Source organism: Entelurus aequoreus, linkage group LG24 (genome assembly GCF_033978785.1).
Source record: "Entelurus aequoreus isolate RoL-2023_Sb linkage group LG24, RoL_Eaeq_v1.1, whole genome shotgun sequence".
Taxonomy (NCBI): domain Eukaryota; kingdom Metazoa; phylum Chordata; class Actinopteri; order Syngnathiformes; family Syngnathidae; genus Entelurus; species Entelurus aequoreus.
Window position 1 is genome coordinate 41,450,396 of NC_084754.1, and position 15,006 is coordinate 41,465,401.

Consider the following 15,006-nt stretch of genomic DNA (forward strand, 5'->3'; position numbering starts at 1 on the left):
ACTCCTGAAAAACCAACCCCACACCATAATTCCTCCTCCACCAAATTTCACACTCTGCACAATGCAGTCCAAAATGTAGCGTTCTCCTGGCAACCTCCAAACCCAGACTCGTCCATCAGATTGCCAGATGAAAAAGCGTGATACGTGGAACTAAGGGGCCAAGCCCAACTCCTGAAAAACGACCCCACACCATAATTCCTCCACCACCAAATTTCACACTCATTTACAATGCAGTCCAAAATGTAGCGTTCTCCTGGCAACCTCCAAACTCAGACTCGTCCATCAGATCGCCAGATGAAAAAGCGTGATTCATGGAACTAAGGGGCCAAACCCAACTCCTGAAAAACCAACCCCACACCATAATTCCTCCTCCACCAAATTTCACACTCTGCACAATGCAGTCCAAAATGTAGCGTTCTCCTGGCAACCTCCAAACCCAGACTCGTCCATCAGATTGCCAGATGAAAAAGCGTGATTCATGGAACTAAGGGGCCAAACCCAACTCCTGAAAAACGACCCCACACCATAATTCCTCCACCACCAAATGTCACGCTCATTTACAATGCAGTCCAAAATGTAACATTCTCCTGGCAAACTCCAAACCCAGACTGGTCCATCAGATTGCCAGATGGAAAAGCGTGATTCATCACTCCAGAGAAGGCGTCGCCACCGCTCTAGAGTCCAGTGGCGACATTTTTTACACCACTGCATCCCACACTTTGCATTGGACTTGGTGATGTATGGCTTAGATGCAGCTGCTCGGCCATGGAAACCCATTCCATGAAGCTCTCTGCGTACTGTATGTGGGCTAATTGGAAGGTCACATTGATTTTGAACCTCTTTGCACTATGCGCTTCAGCATCCGCTGACCCCTCTGTCAGTTTACGGCTGAGTTGCTGTTGTTCCAAAACACTTCCATTTTCTTCTAATAAAGTTGACTTTGGAATATTTAGGAGCGAGGAAATTTCACGACTGGATTTGTTACACAGGTGGCATCCTATGACAGTTCCACGCTGGAAATCACTGAGAGCGGCCCAGTCTTTCACAAATGTTTGTAGAAACAGTCTCCATGCCTAAGTGCTTGATTTTATTCACCTGTGGTTAGGACACCTGATTCTCATCATTTGGATGGGTGGCCAAATACTTTTGGCAATATAGTGTATTTTATTGTGTGTTTATTAGCATAAAATACCATGAAATAGTTATTTCAAAAATGGTTGAAGAGATGATAACTTGTTATAAAGATATCCCCTCTCAACAACAGTAGTGGCCCATTAAAAAAAATATGCCGGTGGGATTATTTGATGTAAATATATGAATAAACTGAAAATGATGCACCTTTTGTATTTATAAATGTTGTCCACCGAGTACGGATAAACAATCTGGAAAAATCAGGAAGTGCTTGTTATGTTGGATTTGTGGACTGAGCCATGTACTCCATGGACCTAATCCTGCGCGTTTAGGAGAAAAAAACCCAGTGGGGCAGGCGTGAAAAGCAGCCAACCTAAAAATATCACAGTCTGTTTCAATTTCACAGCACATATTTGCATGCCGAGATAATTGGTCGAAGCTCGCGTGCTGCTTTCACAGTGCCAGAAGTCGAGGAAGAAGAAAGTAGAGATGATACCTTCTTGGGAAGACTCTTGTGATCCCTCCATCTGTGGCCACAAACCTGGCCAGGGTCCCGTTCCTGAGAGGATGGAAAAACACAGTCAAGTATCGCCGTGGACCAAGCTGACAAATAGTAAATCTGCGAGTCGCAGCTGGGGAAGAAGAGACCCTCTCAACTTTTCACTACCAAAGTCCCTTGACAATTTTACAGGGGGGTGGGGGGGCCTAGGAACTTGCTAACTGCTTATCCTGGTCAGGTCCACAGGTGTGCTGGAGCCGGTCCCATGATTCCCATCTGACTTTGGTGTTGTGGTGCCAGAGGTGGGTAGAGTAGCCAGAAATTGTACTCAAGTCAGAGTACTGTTACTTTAGAGATTTATTACTCAAGTAAAAGTAAGGAGTTGTCACCCAAATATTTACTTGAGTAAAAGTAAAAAGTATGTTGTGAAAAAATCTACTCAAGTACTGAGTAACTGATGAGTAACCTGTTTGTTTAATGATGACGGCAACAAATAATGCACAAAAACATAAAAATAGCAATGAGCAAATTCAGAGCCAGGAATATCTCTTAAGGAACTAAAACAATAACATATATTAAATAATAATACATTAACATAAAAAAAATTAAGGCAAATTGAGCCACAATAACTTGAAAGCACCATAGGCTCAGTAGGCAGAGATTACAAAGGAAAATAACAAGTTAGCCTTAAAGCAAACCATAAACTGATAGGTGTGGGCTGCACCTGAGAACACACTGATTGGTGTTTCTATGTATGCGTGAGTGTGTGTGTGTGTGTGTGTGTGTGTGTGTGTGTGTGTGTCTATGAGGCTGCAGTGCGTTAATAAATGTCCCCACACGATGTACATTTGACAGTGATTCATAGCAGGGAAGCTAACATCAGCCTACGGTGACAGCCAAAATATCTACTAACGTTACTTACCGCCATGTGCTTCCTCAAATTTGACGTTGAGTTCATGTAAGCTTAAGCTTTTTGTTGTTTTGCCGCTGAAACTTTATGTCATGTGACCGCCTGGCTCTGTTTGATTGGTGAAACGGAGTCAAATGTCACCAGTGATTGCATTTGATTGGTGAAACGGAGTCAAACGTCACCAGTGACTGTATTTGATTGGTGAAACGGAGTCTAATGTCACCAGTGACTGTATTTGATTGGTGAAACGGAGTCAAACGTCACCAGTGACTATTTGATTGGTGAAACGGAGTCAAACGTCACCAGTGACTGTATTTGATTGGTGAAACGGAGTCTAATGTCACCAGTGACTGTATTTGATTGGTGAAACGGAGTCAAACGTCACCAGTGACTGTATTTGATTGGTGAAACGGAGTCAAACGTCACCAGTGACTGTATTTGATTGGTGAAACGGAGTCAAACGTCACCAGTGACTGTATTTGATTGGTGAAACGGAGTCAAACGTCACCAGTGACTGTATTTGATTGGTGAAACAGAGTCAAACGTCACCAGTGACTGCATTTGATTAGTGAAACGGAGTCAAACGTCACCAGTGACTGTATTTGATTGGTGAAACGGAGTCAAACGTCACCAGTGACTGTATTTGATTGGTGAAACGGAGTCTAATGTCACCAGTGACTGTATTTGATTGGTGAAACGGAGTCTAATGTCACCAGTGACTGTATTTGATTGGTGAAACGGAGTCAAACGTCACCAGTGACTGTATTTGATTGGTGAAACGGAGTCTAATGTCACCAGTGACTGTATTTGATTGGTGAAACAGAGTCAAACGTCACCAGTGACTGCATTTGATTGGTGAAACGGAGTCAAACGTCACCAGTGACTGTATTTGATTGGTGAAACAGAGTCAAACGTCACCAGTGACTGTATTTGATTGGTGAAATGGAGTCAAACGTCACCAGTGACTGTATTTGATTGGTGAAACGGAGTCTAATGTCACCAGTGACTGTATTTGATTGGTGAAACGGAGTCAAACGTCACCAGTGACTGTATTTGATTGGTGAAACGGAGTCTAATGTCACCAGTGACTGTATTTGATTGGTGAAACGGAGTCAAACGTCACCAGTGACTGTATTTGATTGGTGAAACGGAGTCTAATGTCACCAGTGACTGTATTTGATTGGTGAAACGGAGTCTAATGTCACCAGTGACTGTATTTGATTGGTGAAACGGAGTCAAATGTCACCAGTGATTGCATTTGATTGGTGAAACGGAGTCTAACATCACCAGTGACTGTATTTGATTGGTGAAACGGAGTCAAACGTCACCAGTGACTGTATTTGATTGGTGAAACGGAGTCAAACGTCACCAGTGACTGCATTTGATTGGTGAAACGGAGTCTAATGTCACCAGTGACTGTGTTTGATTGGTGAAACGGAGTCTAATGTCACCAGTGACTGTATTTGATTGGTGAAACGGAGTCAAACGTCACCAGTGACTGTATTTGATTGGTGAAACGGAGTCAAACGTCACCAGTGACTGTATTTGATTGGTGAAACGGAGTCTAATGTCACCAGTGACTGTGTTTGATTGGTGAAACGGAGTCTAATGTCACCAGTGACTGTATTTGATTGGTGAAACGGAGTCAAACGTCACCAGTGACTGTATTTGATTGGTGAAACGGAGTCAAACGTCACCAGTGACTGTATTTGATTGGTGAAACGGAGTCAAACGTCACCAGTGACTGTATTTGATTGGTGAAACGGAGTCAAACGTCACCAGTGACTGTATTTGATTGGTGAAACAGAGTCAAACGTCACCAGTGACTGTATTTGATTGGTGAAACGGAGTCTAATGTCACCAGTGACTGCATTTGATTGGTGAAACGGAGTCAAACGTCACCAGTGACTGTATTTGATTGGTGAAACGGAGTCTAATGTCACCAGTGACTGTATTTGATTGGTGAAACGGAGTCTAATGTCACCAGTGACTGCATTTGATTGGTGAAACGGAGTCAAACGTCACCAGTGACTGTATTTGATTGGTGAAACGGAGTCAAACGTCACCAGTGACTGTATTTGATTGGTGAAACGGAGTCTAATGTCACCAGTGACTGTATTTGATTGGTGAAACGGAGTCTAACGTCACCAGTGACTGTATTTGATTGGTGAAACGGAGTCAAACGTCACCAGTGACTGTATTTGATTGGTGAAACAGAGTCAAACGTCACCAGTGACTGTATTTGATTGGTGAAACAGAGTCAAACGTCACCAGTGACTGCATTTGATTGGTGAAACGGAGTCAAACGTCACCAGTGACTGTATTTGATTGGTGAAACAGAGTCAAACGTCACCAGTGACTGTATTTGATTGGTGAAACGCAGGCATGCGATAGATCCTACTTTGAAGGTCTGTCTGACAAACCAAAACAAACAAAGCGTGCATTAACAGATGGATAAAAATCAGTAGCGAGTAGCGAGCTGAATGTAGATAAATAGAGCGGAGTAAAAGTAGCGTTTCTTCACTATAAATATACGCGAGTAAAAGTAAAAGTATGTTGCATTAAAACTATTCTTAGAAGTACAATTTATCCCAAAAGTTACTCAAGTAGATGTAACGGAGTAAATATAGCGTGTTACTACCCACCTCTGTGTGGTGCACTCCGGACCGGTCGCCAGTCAATCACAGGACACTTGCAGGGATGTTTATTCCATAAAGCAATCCAAATATTACAAACATTTCTAGCGGCTTTAATAATGTGACCGCCTGCAATGTAGCAATGTTTGGCATGTGTGTAAATGTCGCCGCAGGATTTTCCCCTCCTTTTTTTATTTCTTGGATGGGTTTGTACACATGCTGGGACCTTACGCAGGCATAAGAACCTCAAGCTGGTGGAAACTGGTCCAATTTGAACCTGATATAGTATTTAGCATTTTGTACGCATTCCTACTTAACCATCAACGGGAGGAAACATAGCTTGAAATATGGAACATTTTTACACATCATCTGAAAGGGACATTTAATAAGCAATAAGCACTAGGGTTGTACGGTATACCGATACTAGTATAGTATCACGATACTAATAAATCAAACATGGTACTATACGCTGTTTGAAAAGTACCGGTTCACCATACTATTTTTTTTTACAGACATGACGGCGAGTTGTGTGTCACGTCGTGACATTGTTGGTTTTGCGAGCAGTGGAGCATGTTTGGCAGCGCACACACACAGAGTACTTACAAGTAGACCACAGTGTGTAGACCAGGGGTCACCAACCTTTTTGAAACCAAGAGCTACTTCTTGGGAAATGATTAATGCGAAGGGCTACCAGTTTGATACACACTTAAATAAATTGCCAGAAATAGCCAATTTGCTCAATTTACCTTTAACTCTATGTTATTATTAATAATTAATGATATTTACACTTAATTGAACGGTTTAAAAGAGGAGAAAACACGAAAAAAATGACAATTAAATTTTGAAACATAGTTTATCTTCAATTTTGACTCTTTAAAATTCAAAATTCAACCGAAAAAAAGAAGAGAAAAACTAGCTAATTCGAATCTTTTTGAAAAAATTAAAAAAAGAATTTATGGAACATCATTAGTAATTTTTCCTGATTAAGATTAATTTTAGGATTTTGATGACATGTTTTAAATAGGTTAAAATCAAATCTACACTTTGTTAGAATATATAACAAATTGGACCAAACTATATTTCTAACAAAGACAAATCATTATTTCTTCTAGATTTTCCAGAACAAAAATTTTAAAAGAAATTCAAAAGACTTTGAAATAAGATATACATTTGATTCTACAGATTCTCTGGATTTGCCAGAATAATTTTTTTGAATTTTAATCATGATAAGTTTGAAGAAATATTTCACAAATATTCTTCTTCGAAAAACAGAAGCTAAAATGAAGAATTAAATTAAAATTTAGTGATTATTCTTTACAATAAAAACAATAAATTTACTTGAACATTGATTTAAATTGTCAGGAAAGAAGAGGAAGGAATTTAAAAGGTAAAAAGGTATATGTGTTTAAAAATCCTAAAGTCCTTTTTAAGGTTGTATTTTTTCTCTAAAATTGTCTTTCTGAAAGTTATAAGAAGCAAAGTAAAAAAATTAATGAATTTATTTAAACAAGTGAAGACCAAGTCTTTAAAATATTTTCTTGGATTTTCAAATTCTATTTGAGTTTTGTCTCTCTTAGAATTAAAAATGTCGGGCAAAGCGAGACCAGCTTGCTAGTAAATAAATAACATTTCAAAAATAGAGGCAGCTCACTGGTAAGTGCTGCTATTTGAGCTATTTTTAGAACAGGCCAGCGGGCTACTCATCTAGTCCTTACGGGCTACCTGGTGCCCGCGGGCACCACGTTGGTGACCCCTGGTGTAGACAGAAAATGGAGAACGGATGCATATTGGCTTAAAAAAACTAACAATAAAGGTGAAGTTATACCACTAAAACGCCCTCAGGAAGAGGTGCTTTAAGACATGGCTAGCTAGCTAGTAGCTAATGTCCATCCACAATCGGCAGTGTTTTAGCTTCTTCTAAATCACTAATCCTTGTCTCCATGGCGACAAATAAAGTACGTTTCGTACAAGTATCATCCCTGCAGGACGAGGAATAGCTAAACATGCTTCGCACGTAGCTCACCGGCGTCACAATGTAAACAAATGCCGTGGGCGGATATACACCTGACATCCACTGTAATGATACCAAGTACACGAGCGTATCTAGTCCATACTCCTATGGTTAGGTCAATATTTTTTTTTAATTCATACTATGTTTATAAAGTCAGTAAATACGTCCCTGGACACATGAGGACTTCAAATACGACCAATGTATGATCCTGTAACTACTTGGTATCGAATCGTTAACACTTAACATGGACATTAACAGTAAATTAACAAGTAGATTAATAATCCATTTTTACAGCTTGTCCTTTATATTGTTGACAAAATATTAGAATGATAAATGACACAATATGTTACTGCATACATCAGCAGACTAATTAGGAGTCTTTGTTTGTTTACTTCAGGGGTGTCCAAAGTGCGGCCCGGGGGCCATTTGCGGCCCGCAGCTAATTGTTTACCGGCCCGCCACACATTCTGGAAATACTATTGTAAAAATAAAAAAGAACATTAAAAAAAGTGGAATGAGGTGAAATCTAACGAGAAAAAGTTGCAATGTTGCAACATCACCCCTATATTAGCGTCCCTTCACTGGCTCCCTGTGCGTTACAGATTAAATTTTAAACTCCTTTTATTTGTTTTTAAATGTCTAAACAACCTCGCGCCAACATATCTCTCCGACCTCCTTCAGCCTTACTGCCCCACCCGATCCCTAAGATCAGCCGATCAGCTGCTACTGACGGTCCCGGACACAAGGCTGAAGCTTAGAGGTGACAGAGCTTTCGCTGCTGCTGCTCCCAAGCTCTGGAACAACCTACCTCTGAGTGTTAGACAAGCCTCCTCTCTTCCTGTTTTTAAATCTCTCTTAAAAACATACTTTTATTCCATGGCTTTTAACACTGAGTGATATCCATCCTGCAATGGCGCCCCATAATACACCTGTTTCATGTTTTTATATTTTATTTATTTATTTTTTATCGTGTTCTGTTTGTGTTGTGTTGTGTTATTATTTTAACCTGCCCATTGTACAGCACTTTGGCTACCCCGGTGGTAAATTGTAAATGTGCTTTATAAATAAAGTTGATTTGATTTGATTTGATGTTGACACAAAAGCTGCCATGCAGGCTGTTTTTTTTTTTTTCTTTTGTCTTTCTTCATTTTTCTTTTTTTGCCATTGCTCAAAAAAAAAAAAATAATGACAAAAAATCCATGTTATAATGAATTATTTTCAGGGCTCCAATTACTTCAAATATTTAACTTTAAAATGTTTTATGTGGTAAATATTGCATATATTGTGTAGTAGCCATATAAAAACATCAACGTTTTCTTTGACAAAAGCGCATAAAACAAACAAGATAATAGTTCCAGCATAAAATCGACAGATATATCTGAAGTCGATCTCGTAACTTAAGTGTTGAAAGTAAAAGAAAAACCTAATAAAAATGTATCACTTTATGAGTGGTGCACCTTTTGGATCCCAAATATATTTAGTGATTTTTTATTTATCTTTTCACTGGGATTACTCAAAAATATGAAATAATTAAAATCAATGGTGTCCTGCATTATTGATCTTTTAGGGCTCTATTTACTAAATACTGCATAGTTCAGTTTTACTATAAACAAACTAAGTTGTTTTTGACAGAAAAGCCATAAAACATTTTTTTTAATTTGTATTACTTTAAATCAACTTGAAGTTTATATAGAGATTTACTGTAAGCGCTAAATAATAAAAAAAATAATAATAATCTGACTTATTTTTAACATTTTAATGACTGAGACCCTTTATGGTCCCCGGGACCCCTAAAGGTAAAATAAATAAAAAAATGCATATATTTTGTTATGGTTTGAAAATGAAAAATATCAAAATGGCCCCCACATGCTTTAATTTTTCCGTGTGCGGCCCTCAGTGGAAAAAGTTTGGACACCCCTGGTTTACTTATTACTAAAATACAAGTTGTCTAGTATGTTCAACATTATATTTAAGGACTAAATTGCAATAATAAACATACGTTTAATGTACCCTATGATTTGTTGTTAAAATAAAGCCAATAATGCCATTTTTTTGTGGTTCACTTTATTTAGAAAATTATTGAAAAGTATCGAAATACATTTTGGTGCCGGTACCAAAATATTGGTATCGGGACCAACCCTAGCGTGCACATGCGACACAGATTTCTACGCAAAATGAAAATGAAAAACAGGACAACATGATTGTATCTTTAGGTCTGAGAAGGTTTGGCACTCACACTTTCTGCACTTTCCACAAGTCAACCAGCTCAGCTGTCAGACCCGCATCCAAGATTAGTCGACTCACAAGGGACACATTACCTAAGATTAAAGACAGATCCTGTCTACATATCATGCACATCACAACTGCACCACAGCAATGCTAACAGGGAACGTGCGTTCATAAGAGCAATGACAGTCCGAAATGTATCGACAGTAATTGAGCTTTTGGCGTTTGAAAGGGGAAGAGTGATGAAAAATGTTGGATCTTAAGATTGAACACATTCATGCAATTGAGTAATATTAGGACAGTTTTCTTGTAGTAAACATTTCAACATCTGATCTGATAATGCCTCTTGACAAGTCATGTTACACTGTTGAAAAGCCTGTTTAGGGCCTACTGAAATGAATTTTTTTTATTTAAACGGGGATAGCAGATCTATTTTATGTGTCATACTTGATCATTTCGCGATATTGCCATATTTTTGCTGAAAGAATTTAGTATAGAACAACGACGATAAAGATTGCAACTTTTGGTATCTGATAAAAAAAAGGCTTGCCCCTACCGGAAGTAGCGTGACGTAGTCAGTTGAACATATACGCAAAGTTCCCTATTGTTTACAATGATGGCCGCATGAAGTGAGAGAGATTCGGACCGAGAAAGCGACAATTTCCCCATTAATTTGAGCGAGGATGAAAGATTTGTGGATGAGTAAAGTGCAAGTGAAGGACTAGTGGGGAGTTGAAGCTATTCAGATAGGGAAGATGCTGTGAGAGCCGGGGGTGACCTGATATTCAGCTGGGAATGACTACAACAGTAAATAAACACAAGACATATATATACTCTATTAGCCACAACACAACCAGGCTTATATTTAATATGCCACAAATTAATCCTGCATAAAAACACCTGCGTGTTTGTTACGCTAGCTCCTAGCTCCTCTGCTAGCTCCTAGCTCCATAGAACACGCCAATACAATTCAAACACCTGATCAACACACACAATCACTCAGCCCAAAAGACCGTTCACCTAACCCAAGGTTCATAAAGCTTATATATTTTTAAAAAGCTACGTACATACGCAAAAAAAAGTTGCGCACATACGGTCAAGCGATCAAATGTTTAGAAGCCAAAGCTGCATACTCACAGTAGCACGTCTGCGTCTTTGTCATCCAAATCAAAGTAATCCTGGTAAGAGTCTGTGTTGTCCCAATTCTCTACAGGCGTCTGTGTATCGAAGTCAAAAGTCCTCCTGGTTAGAGTCTCTGTTATCCGAGTTCTTCCATCTTGACTGCATCTTCCGGGAATGTAAACAAAGAAGCGCCGGCTGTGTACTGTTGTGGCTGACTACGTTCGAAAAATACGTCCATTTCGCACCGACAACTTTCTTCTTTGCTTGCTCAGCTTCCTTCTCCATAATGCAATGAACATGATTGAAACAGATTCACGAACACAGATGTCCAGAATACTGTGGAATTATGAAATGAAAACAGAGCTTTTTCGTATTGGCTTCAATGTGGAAGGCATACCCGTGTTCGCCGGTCTACGTCACGCGCATACGTCATCCTCAGAGGCGTTTCGAACCGGAAGTTTAGCGGCAATTTTAAAATGTCACTTTATAAGTTAACCCGGCCGTATTGGCATGTGTTATAATGTTAAGATTTCATCATTGATATATAAACTATCAGACTGCGTGGTCGGTAGTAGTGGCTTTCAGTAGGCCTTTAAATGAAGTCTCGTTTGGAAGGAACATGCGTTCGTAAGACTGAACATTCCTTTTGCAGCCACGTAAAAGGTTCCAAGTCTTCACTGCTATCCCAGAGAGCTTATTCTGCCGTTGCTATTTACTCTTGTTTGGTGTTCTTTGGTGATGTAGTGGCAATTTGTCAATATATTCACTCAACACATGGTCAGGAGCTACAGTGGCTGTGGGATGGCAGGGCCTCATCTGCGTTCATAGCTTCTTGGAGGCAGGGAGTTGGTCTGTCTTTTTGTGTCATGAGTGGTTGGTCAACATGCGAACGCTCCTCGACTGTTCCGAAACACCTCTTTTCATAAAAAAAAAAAAAACCTTTCAAAATAATGATAAGTCCCCCTACTATCTAATAGTAGGAGAACCACTGGGTGGCATTCCGCCACTCAACGAGGAATGTCATACAGTCGTGGTCAAAAGTTGTGAAGAACATAATGTCATGGCTGTCTTGAGTTTCCAATAATTTCTACAACTGAGTGATTGGAGCACATACTTGTTTGTCACAAAAAAACATTCATGAAGTTTGCTTCTTTTATGAATTTATTATGGGTCTACTGAAAATGTGAGGGTCAAAAGTATACATACAGCAATGTTAATATTTGCTTACATGTCCCTTGGCAAGTTTCACTGCAATAAGGCGCTTTTGGTAGCCATCCACAAGCTTCTGGTGGAGTTTTTGACCACTCCTCTTGACAAAATTGGTGCAGTTCAGCTAAATTTGTTGTCTTTCTTCCTCCATGTGATGTCAGATGAAACAAAAATGGAGCTGTTTGGCCACAATACCCAGCAATATGTTTGGAGGAGAAAAGGTGAGGCCTTTAATCCCAGGAACACTATCCCTATTGTCAAGCATGGTGGTGGTAGTATTATGCTCTGGGCCTGTTTTGCTGCCAATGGAACTGGTGCTTTACAGAGAGTAAATGGGACCATGAAAAAGGAGGATTACCTCCAAACTCTTCAGGACTATCTAAAATCATCAGCCCGGAGGTTGGGTCTTGGGCGCAGTTGAGTGTTCCAACAGGAAAATGACCCCAAACACACCTCAAAAGTGGTAAAGGAATGGCTAAATCAGGCTAGAATGAAGGTTTTAGAATGGCCTTCCCAAAGTCCTGACTTAAAAAATCAATCAATTCCTTTATTGTCATTGTCATAATAACACTTAAGTCATACATGTCAACGAGATTTTGTTTGAGCTTTGTCTAGCGCAGGGGTCGGCAACCTTTACCACTCAAAGAGCCATTTTGGCAAGTTTCACAAATTAAAGAAAGTAATGGGAGCCACAAAAAAAAATGTAAAATGAAAAACACTGCATACAAAGCTTAAATGCTTTGTGCTATGTTAACCAGGGGTCTCCGACACACGCACCGGCACGCACTTTAATGTGGAAATTTGATGTTAGTGCAGCCCGCGAGTTTTGAACGAATGGCGCTTGATAGCGTCATACTTGCCAACCCTCTCACTTTTCCCGGGAGACTCCCGAATATCAGAGCGTGATGACAATGCATTTGGCGCCCTCTACAGTCTGCCCTAACAGTGTACCTGCTCAACCACACGTAGAATGCAATTTCAGCTTGCTCACGTAAGTGACAGCAAGGCGTACTAACTCAGCAGCCACACATCTTACACTGACGGTACCAATACCCAGAATCCCATGCAGCCCTAACTCTTCCGCTCAACCAACGCACGGAGAGGGGGGGGGGGGTTGATGTGTGGGGGGATTTGGTGGTAGCGGGGGTGTATAATGTAGACCGGAAGAGTTAGGGCTGCATGGGATTCTGGGTAATGGTTGTGTTGTGTTTATGTTGTGTTACGGTGGGATGTTCTCCAGAAATGTGTTTTTCATTCTTTTTTGGTGTGGGTTCACAGTGTGGCGCATATTTGTAACGTAACAATGTTAAAGTTGTTTGATACGGCTACCGTCAGTGTAAGCTGTGTGGCTGATGAGTAAGTATGCTTTGCTGTCTCCTGTGTGTGCAAGTAATAACAACATGCAACATGTGGTTGGACTGGCAAACTGTATGTAAATGCTATAGAGGACAATTACTGCAGTGTAATTAGGGCACGCCCTTTATTTAGTAATTAGAGTGTAAATAGGATAATTTTTTCCCTGGGAGTAATTTATGAGAGACACTGACATCCATAAATCTCCTGGGAAAATCGGGGGGATCGGCATGTATGTAGCTGAGCCGCATCAGAGTGGTCAAGGAGCCGCGGGTTGCCGACCCCTGGTCTAGCGGCATAGAAACTGCATTGAAGTGCAGGTTGACCATAGTCTACAGTTTAGCATTGTCAAAAAGATGGCGAATAGAGGGGCGTGGGGGTGGGAACAGTCAGATGTCTGATGGGTGTTACGTTGATGTTGCAACAATGCAATGTCCAAAGCACAATTATTGAGGTGGTGAAGAGTGAGGTAATAAGATGGTCCGGGGCAGCAAAGGGGCAGGCTGTTCATTTAGCAGTCTCACAGCCTGGGGATACAGACTGTGAGACATTCTGGTGGTCCTTGCGCGAATCAATCTATACCTCCTTCCAGAGGGTAGCAGGTTGAAGAGGCCATGTGCTGGGTGGTATCTGTCCTTCAGGATGTTGTGTACTCGCTTTAGGCAGCGAGTTGTGTACATGGCACTCATCTCTGGGAGTATCGTCCTCGTAATTTTCCCCGCCACTTTAACCACTCGCTGGAGGGCCTGTCGGTTCGCTTTAGTGCAGCTAGCAAACGTGTGGACAATGCTGAAGAAACAAGTCCATGTCAGAAAAGCTACACATTTAGCTGAACTGCACCAATGTTGTGGTCAAAAATCCAAGCAGAAGCTTGTGGATGGCTACCAACAGCGCCTTATTACAGTGAAACTTGCCAAGGGACATGTAAGCAAATATTAACATTGCTGTATGTATACTTTTGACCCAGCACATTTGCTCACATTTTCAGTAGACCCATAATAAATTCATAAAATGGTAAATGGTAAATGGGTTGTACTTGTATAGCGCTTTTCTACCTTTTTAAGGAACTCAAAGCGCTTTGACACTATTTCCACATTCCACATCATAAAAGAAGCAAACTTCATGAATGTTTTTGTGACCAACAAGTATGTGCTCCAATCACTCTATCACAAAAAATAAGAGTTGTAGAAATGATTGGAAACTCGAGACAGCCATGACATGATGTTCTTTACAAGTGTGCGACTGTTTCGGGCCACATCCACATTGATGGACTGAATTGGATACAATTATACTTTGTTCATGCTAAACTGTAAATCAGCTGTGAGTCAACATGTCCTTTGCGATAGTTTTAGTTCGATTTAGAAGTACCGTATTTTTCGGACTATAAGTCGCAGTTTTTTTCATAGTTTGGCCGGGGGGTGCGACTTATACTCAGGAGCGACTTATGTGTGAAATTATGAACACATTAGCGTAAAATATCAAATCATATTATTTAGCTCATTCACGTAAGAGACTAGACGTATAAGATTTCATGGGATTTAGCGATTAGGAGTGACAGATTGTTTGGTAAACGTATAGCATGTTCTATATGTTATAGTTATTTGAATGACTCTTACCATAATATGTTACGTTAACATACCAGGCACGTTCTCAGTTGGTTATTTATGCCTCATATAACGTACACTTATTCAGCCTGTTGTTCACTATTCTTTGTTTATTTTAAATTGCCTTTCAAATGTCTATTCTTGGTGTTGGGTTTTATCAAATACATTTCCCCCAAAAATGCGACTTATACTCCACTGCGACTTATATATGTTGTTTTCCTTCTTTATTATGCATTTTTGGCCGGTGCGACTTATACTCCGGAGCGACTTATACAGTACATTGTTTCTATTCAAAAAGCCTGTAG

At 40.2% G+C, this 15,006-nt stretch overlaps 1 protein-coding gene across 1 annotated transcript in view; it reads right to left on the minus strand.

Annotated features, from left to right (window-relative positions):
* Window positions 1–15,006, minus strand: part of LOC133641805 (voltage-dependent calcium channel subunit alpha-2/delta-1-like) — a 421,610-nt gene that overhangs the window by 78,834 nt on the left and 327,770 nt on the right. The window contains exons 26-27 of the mRNA XM_062035835.1: window positions 9,424–9,505; window positions 1,628–1,690 (exon numbers count right to left, since the gene is read on the minus strand). Coding sequence (XP_061891819.1) covers window positions 1,628–1,690; window positions 9,424–9,505 — 145 coding nt within the window. The remainder of the gene's footprint in view (window positions 1–1,627; window positions 1,691–9,423; window positions 9,506–15,006) is intronic.